This window comes from Pteropus vampyrus, unplaced genomic scaffold (assembly GCF_000151845.1).
Source record: "Pteropus vampyrus isolate Shadow unplaced genomic scaffold, Pvam_2.0 Scaffold3, whole genome shotgun sequence".
Taxonomy (NCBI): Eukaryota; Metazoa; Chordata; class Mammalia; order Chiroptera; family Pteropodidae; genus Pteropus; species Pteropus vampyrus.
Genome location: NW_011888784.1, coordinates 5,950,874 through 5,958,510, shown reverse-complemented (window position 1 = coordinate 5,958,510; position 7,637 = coordinate 5,950,874). Strand labels below are relative to the sequence as shown.

Below are 7,637 nucleotides of genomic sequence, written 5' to 3'. Positions count from 1 at the left end.
CAAATAATTTCTGGAAATGCCCTCGCAGACATACCCGAAATAAAGTTTAATCTGGGCACCCCATGGCCAGTCAAACTGACATGCAAAATTAACCGGCACACTTTCCTCACCTCGCCCCCAGGCCATCTGGAGGTCTCCAGGCCGGAAGTACAGAACTCATCTTCCGTCCAGCTCAGAAGCAATGCCACCTCCCCCACCATCCAGGTGCTGCTACCCAAACCTTCCTGTTAAATTTAGGGCTAAAAAACTCTTTCCTCCCTTAAAAAGCCATTCGCTCTCCAAGCCTGTCTGTCCCAAATCTCCCTCTTCTCCATATGCTCTATTTGCTTCCTTCGTCTGAGGCCCAGCCTCCCCGACCTGCTCCCTGAAGCCCTCTTACTTTGCTCTCGCTCAGGGCATTTGAGTGTCTGCCAGTGGCTGATGCCTGGTGCTCTGTGGTGCCATTGTGCTGGGAGTAATGGGGGTGCCTGTTTGGGAGGGATACATGGCACCAGGGGACTGCAGGGGTCTACAGTTCTTCTAATGTCATCTCGTTGACTCCTCATAATCAGAATTCAGAAGGGGTGTATCTGAACTGGCTGAGTTTACTTCTATCAAAATCTTGGGAGAAAAGGGTTTGTTCAGCCAGAACTGAGAAAATAATATTAAAAGGCTTTTATTTAACCTAGTTAAGAGCAAAAGTGTTTGTTAGACTGTGGTGCAACAGTCTGTATGTAAATAGCTTGTGCTAATTGCGAACGAGTTTTATCTTTTCTTTGATGTAGACCCCAGAGATACTTATTTGGAAATACTTTGTTAGTAGTTACTCAAAAGCAATATAATTAAGGTTCTTTCCAAATATTCTTTAATGTAGACTTGTCTCTAAATCAGGTGAGGAAAGATGGAGCTGGTAAAAAACCTTGTCACTCAAGAAGCCATCCTTAAAAGGAAGAACTTTCTGACAATGGGATCTGTCAGTGCCAGAGGGGTTTAGGGAAGGAATCAGCAGGCTGCTAAGGACAGCGGCAATGGAAGGAAGGTGCTGGGGAGGAAGAGTCCATTCCTTCGTTTTCTTCACCCTGAGCTCTAGGGAGGGGCTCTGCCATGGCCGGAGGAGAGGAAGCATTCCAGCATCACCCACCCATGGCCAACTGCCCCAGCAATGACTGGGGGCAATGTCTGCAGAAGGGGCATTGGGGCGAGAGGGGCTGAGGAGGGAACTTTGTAAGACAAGGGGCTTGTTCACCTTCACCATGGCTGGCTATTGGGTCTCAGGCCCGAAACTCAGACTGTTGAATTTTGTGGGGCTTTGGGTAGACAAGTATCTTTCTGCTAAGGCCAGGACGAGGGTGAGGCCAGCAAGTGTCCTAGGTGCAGTGTTTGAGGAGGCCTCACTGTCAGGTGCCAGCCCTGCCTTCACATGAGCCTGGGGTGAGTATCTCCTTCAAGTTCACAGCCTGGGCTCCTTGCTTGTTTCTCCCTAATTCCAACTTTGCTTTCAGCCTTGCCCAGAGAGATTCTTGAGACTGCCTACAAGGGAGACGGGAATTGAAAGGTAGAGCACAGACCAGGGGCAGATGAGGTGAAATTTGGAGGGAGGCCCCCTCCTGGGGGATGGAGGAAGGACTGTAGGGCCTCGAACAACGTAATTTGCCAAGTCCCAGCAACCCCCCTGGGAAAGGTGGTGCCCAATCCAAAGAAGAGGGCGGTGGAGATGCGACCTGACAAAATGTTGAATTCTCCGAGACTCCCCTCCATATCCCCTCTCCACTGGCGTGCATATCTCCCCCAGGCTCATCCACAGAGTGTAAAGGGTATCAGGTAGCGGAGTTCGAGCCCAGCTTTGTCCCTGTGGAACGCTCAGTCAGTCAGAAGCCCACTCTGGCCCTGCTCCTATAAAGCAGGGAGGCTGGACTAGTGTGGGGCTTCATAACATGATGGGACGGAGGGGTAGGTGGATGGCGAGGAGACTCCAGGCAGAGAGGACAGCGTGTGTCGTAGCTGGAGGGGACCATGCCGGGCATGGAGCTGTGGGCAACTTGCCCACGACGGAAATGGCCCAGGTCCTGGGAACTTGGGGAACCAGGTGGGGAGTGTCTCAGATCTGAAACAAGAAGACAGAGTGGAGGAATGAATGAACTGAGAAAGAACCCACATAAGGGTCCAGACACCTGCCAGTGCAGAAGGAAAGACATTGACCACAATAGTGCCCGAGAGACTCGGTTCTAAGTGTGACATTTTGGATTTTATATTAGAGCGAGACATTTAAATTACAGAATTGAGATAGACATCGTGAATTAAAGTGGTTGTTGGACATTTTATGACCTAAGAGAGTCCATAAGAGTTGTAGGCTTGCCTAAATTTTCATCTAGAGACAGAGGGAAAACTAGTTTTGCAAACAGATGCAATAAAGCTGTTTAAAGGTTACTTCTCCCTCAGCACAACACAGCCCCCTTGAGTCTTGCTTGTCCACCATGATGGACATACTCATCCTTCAATGCAGGTGCTGAATTAAAACTGTCTGCATATTGACTCATTTAGTCCTCATAATAACCTACGAGGTAGGTACTATCATCCTTCTTGTTTCATAGATGAGGAAATTGAGGCCCAAGAAATGAAGTAACACGCCCAAGTTCTCCCAGCAGATGAGGGGCAGAGCTGGGACTCAAGCCCAGGCCTCTGAGCCTGTGCCTTCAACCTCTGCCTCTCTCCGAGAGTCTCTGAGATTTCCTGAAACTTGCCTCAGAGACATGAAGCCTTGCTAAGAATTTACACCTCTCTGCTATAAAGTGCACAGGGTGGCAGAAACCCTTACTGGGGTCCCTGCCTATAAGAAATCTTCGGCCTAACTCACCTTCCCACTCAGGTCCCCTCTGCAGGAAAATCAGAAGTCAAGTGTTCAGTTCTGAGCACTCTTGCTGTGTGTTGTCTGATCTCTTTGTGCCTGTCAGTCAGGGAGAGTGTGTGTGTGTGTGTGTGCGTGTGTGTGTGTGTGCACGTGCACATGAGGGCCCTGTTCTCCTGCTGCCTCTCCATCAAGGTCATGATCCCCTTGAGGGCAACTCTCAGTCCACATTGCCCACAGTGAGCCACAGGCAATAGGTGCTAAATAACCCTGCTGCCCCCTTCCCCCCGCCAGCCTGAGTGCAGCAAGGACCAGGCTATTCCAGGCATCGTCCCCCACTCCACCCCCTCCGCCCTGCCATCGCCCGCCAGTCTCAACTGTGTTATCACAGGCCGGGGCAGCCAGCGGGCACTTGGCAATGCTTTCTCTGGAAAGTGATGGAAAGAATCAAATACCTTTTCATAGGCTCATAAATCCCCCCTGGCAAAAACACTTCCTCTTGATGTTTTTCTCTGTTTGCACTGGATTTATTGAAACTGGGAAAGAGAGTGCATTTTTAGTGAGCAGATGCCAAGATGAGTTCTTTGTGAGGTATGGCTGGTAATTTAATTAGCTCAGCTTTTTTCGGAAAAAAAGTGTTAATTAGTTTTTTGCTTAAAATACCCCATTTTGATGGCCTCTTCTTCCCCACTTCTATCCCTTGGGTGAAGCCCCAATTTCCCATCCGCACCCTGCACCGCGTCTTAGCGTGGTCACTGCTGTTATTGGAAGAGGAAACGCAAAAAAAGTTATTTTGTCCAGCCAGGAATTACGCCGCACAATTACGGTGACTGATTCCTGTGGGTCCAGGAGACTGGGGGAGCGCAGGGCCTCACTAGTGGTCACCTGCAGTGGCCTCCGAAGGTCCACGGTGCCACGTGCTACCTTCTGGTCCCCAGTCCCAGCTCCAGGAGGCAAGGTGGGGGGCAGGAAGGTGTGGTGGGGAGCAGCTGGGCGAGAGGGCGGGAGGGAGGGCCTGCAGCCCCTCAGACAGAAGGGAAGAGGTCTCTCCAGGTGAGCCCGTCCCCCCGCTTCTTATCTAGCCACCTGCCACAGGTGAAGATGGTGGCCACTCCAGTGCTGGTGTTGGTGACTTCCACCTTGTCCACCAGCCAGCCCGAGTAGTAGCCGCTGCTGTCATGTTCCACACGCACCTTGCGCAGCTCACCCAGCTCCAGCGTCTCCAGGAAGAAGCGGTCTGTGCTGCCTCGCTCGAAGAGGTTTCGCATTTTCTGCTTCAGCTCCCGCTTGCCTGTGTCCCCATTGGCCCCAAAGATGGTCACAAAGACGTTGGCGTCGGTGCCTGCCCCTGGCTCATAGCCCGTTGTCACTATGACCTCGTACTTGACCGGCACCAGGCTCTGGACCTTGCTGGCAAAGCTCTCGGTTGTCTTGGTGACCTCGAAAACCTTGAAGTACTTCCTCTTCCTCTTGAGGGGGATGAGGCTGTCACAGCTGAAGAAGTACCTGCGGGTGGGGAAAACCGGGAAACTCAGTGCACACCAGCCAAGGTTCACACCTTCCTCCAAGACCCCTGGCCATCCGTAAATGTTTCCTTCCCCAGGTGACAGGATTTGGGGGCTAGAAATGTCTGCATTAAAATGGGGAGGATGGAGTTTTGTTTATCTTAAAATTCACAGTGCATAGCATCTCCATCCTTCCAGGTGCTTTTTGGTTCTTCTTTCATTTTCTCCCTTATACTCCATATCTGATCCACCAGCCAATTCCAATGAGCTGATCTTCGAACTAGATCCAGAATCAGCTCATCTGGAAGAGCAGGCTGTGTCTCACTATCTTCTCTATTGCCACTCTGGGGCCGGCCACCACCATCTTCCACCTGGAACGTATCAGCCTCCTATCTGGTCTCCCTGCTTCTTGCTCCCTGGAGTCAATTCTCTATACAGCAGCCAAGTGATGTGAGTCCAAGAATGTCACCCGTCTGCTCAGAACCCTCTATGGCTTCCCAGATGATGTATAAATCACCACCTGACAAAGGCCTGCGAGCCCCTCAGGGATCTCACCCTCCTCCCGGTGTTTGCCTTTCTGACCTGTTTCCTGCCCTTCTGCTCTAAGCTCACTCCACACGACCATGCAGATGCCCTTGCTTCCTCGAAGGGACTAATGAACATTTTTACCCAACGCTGTCACCTTCAGAGGCAGCTGTGGGATTCAGAGTGACAATCCCAGGCAAAGCCAAGTAGAAACGAGGCTATGGAATGTGTGCTCCCAAATCACACATGGTTGAGTTGAACAATGAGAGAATGAGAGAGAGAGAGAACACGTGCTCACAGACTTCAGAATGCAGGGACTAAGAGAAAGTTCGCTGCTGAAGAAGCCTCCACAAGCAGAAGCAAGTCCAGGGCCAAGAGAAATGGTTTTGGACCAGGAATTCCCTTCCTTGCATCCTCCCCCCACCCCACCCCCAGTTTAGCCTCTGGGTATCAACGAGGAAGTCAGAGGCATGGTGGGTAGACACTGCATAGGACATAAGGGAACCTGGGGTTTGCCGCAGCCCTGCCTCCTGTGTGACCTTGGGCAAGTCACATCCCCTGCGCAGACCTTGGCTTTCCTCCTAACAATGTTAGAGGCTTGAACTGAACAACTGCTATGGTTTCTTCCCACTCCAAACTGCTAATCTTTTAACAGCATTGGAAATAAGCAGTGCTGGCACCGGCCGGTGACTTCAGGAACACAGCCCTGAAAGGGTGTGCCCAGTGGTCCAAAATCAAACACTATTTTAGATGAAAATCCAGAATAGCAAATAGGCTTGGCTTTCTGCAGACTTACTAAATGCCAGGGCTTTACACTGTTGCATCTCATTAACTCCCATGACGACCCCCGAGTTGGAGGTTGCCTCCTCCTATTTCACAGAATGGGAACTAAGGTTTAGAGAAGAGAAGTCACTGCTCAAGGTGACCCGGAGGGGGGCCCAGAGCCAGCCTGCCTGGTCCCTGATGAGCCAGTCACTTAAAGACACTTTGTGGGACATCTTTATTCTGTTTTGAGGTCTGTCTTCTTACAATTTATCACTTGATAAATCTGGATTGTTGTTACATACCGCACTTTCTTAGAGGGGAATATATTCACATGCTTTGTTTAAAAATTCTTTTAAAATGCATATGCCCACTAATATACATAATTCTATATAAATGCACAGGCAGGTTTTTCTAAATTCACTCTTTTCCTTTTTGCTTGGCGCTAGCTCCTTTTCCCCTCTCATTTCCATTCGGCATCCCACTGTCACCTCAGATAACCCGTGTAACAATTGCAGGGGTATCTTGCCAAATATCCCACCATTTCACCCAACCCCACACAGACCCACATACACAGACATATGCAGGACGTCAGTGTTCGCTTTGCAAAATGGCGTCACACAATCCGTGTTTTCCCATATCTTGCTTTTCTCACTCAACAATCCTTGGGAATTGCTCCAAGTCATCTGGTACCTATTTAGTTCATTGTTTTTAGTGGCTGAAAAATATTCCCTGGTGTAGCTATAAGGAAATGTTTTCTAATCGATACAATTATAAGATCACCAAAATGTGGAACCTCTGAGCTTTGTGAAGTCCAGACTCTAGCTGGGGAAGGACCCAAGCCAGGCTGTTCCCGCTAGAAATGAGGGAGGGTCGTCAGCAAGAGTAAAGGCAAAGGAAGAGAAAAGCAAACACAAAAGAAATTGAATATATGGGGGAAAAAACATGCAGAATACGATCACACTTCTGTGAATAGTGTGTATGTGAGATGTTAGAAAAATGTCAGAGAGATTGGGGTTGCCGAATGCTCACGGTATTTTTTACTTCGGGGAATTTTTACTTTCTTTTATACATCTTTTTTGTATTATTTGAATTTTTCTAATGATTGCGTATTATACAATGTCGGGATAGAACAACAAAGCTGTTTTTGGTCTTAAAAAAAGAAACCAGCCTCTCTGTGTGTCCTTCCACCACAATCTGAGGATATTAGTGACGAAGAACTGGTCAGAAGAGAATGCAGATTGATGGAGAGGAGTCAGAACTGGAAATGGTTGGAAGATGAAAATCTGAGATTATTGTGTTTCTAAGAGTTTGAGATTAAGTTCATTTGCAATTCATGGAAATCCAAATGGTATAGTTAAGATGGTGGTCGGGAAGGAACTGCAGGCGCATATATGCAGGGTTATGTAGTGATTTTTATAACGGCGGAATACCATGGTGTCCTAGGACAGTGAGATGTCACTAGCCACGTGAAGAAACACGACTGCACAGTCTCCCTTCTGGATGAATGTGATATTTCGTGGTGGTGGTAGGTGGTGGTGGGGGGGCAGTAACACAGATTCTCATCCATCAGAAATCACAGGCCTGAGACCTGCAGAGGCAGCGGGCTGGCGTGGGACTTCTGAGCACCCTCTAGGCTGGAAGCCCTGCCATCCTTCTCCTGCCTCCAGTCTCTAGAGGCATCTAGCTCTCCTCTCAGGAGAGACTGGGGCACAGAGGGGTGACGTGCCCCAGGCCACACAGCTGACTAGGTAACAGCTCTAGTATCTGGGGGTCTGGACTCCTTGCACCTCCTTTCCCTTTGGGAAGAGCCCTGCCCTGGGGACATCCTCTCTCTCTGTCCAGCCTGAGGACAAACTGACCAAAGGCCACACTCTTGGGGGTGTAGGAAAAGATGCTTCTCTGGGAGTGGTGGCTTCTTTCCACTAGATGAGAAGCCCTACAACTCAGCCCCAGGACTGTGGGATGGGAAGTTCACGAGCTGGGCCTTCACTTTCCCTCCTCCTGAGACTGGAAGGTAC

The 7,637-nt window shown here is 49.7% G+C and overlaps 1 protein-coding gene across 3 annotated transcripts in view; it reads right to left on the bottom strand.

The window, feature by feature from the left end:
- Nucleotides 1-3,343: 3,343 nt before the first annotated feature.
- The window catches only part of LOXHD1 (lipoxygenase homology domains 1), a 146,079-nt gene continuing 141,785 nt past the window's right edge, over nucleotides 3,344-7,637 (bottom strand). For 2 of the 3 annotated variants that reach the window (XM_023530906.1, XM_011361105.1), the window contains one exon: nucleotides 3,777-4,330. In XM_023530906.1, the coding sequence (XP_023386674.1) occupies nucleotides 3,850-4,330 (481 nt within the window). In that variant the 3' untranslated portion in view covers nucleotides 3,777-3,849. Of the gene's footprint in view, nucleotides 3,583-3,776; nucleotides 4,331-7,637 lie in introns of those variants that run through there. The other variant, XM_011361113.2, reaches the window with a different exon arrangement.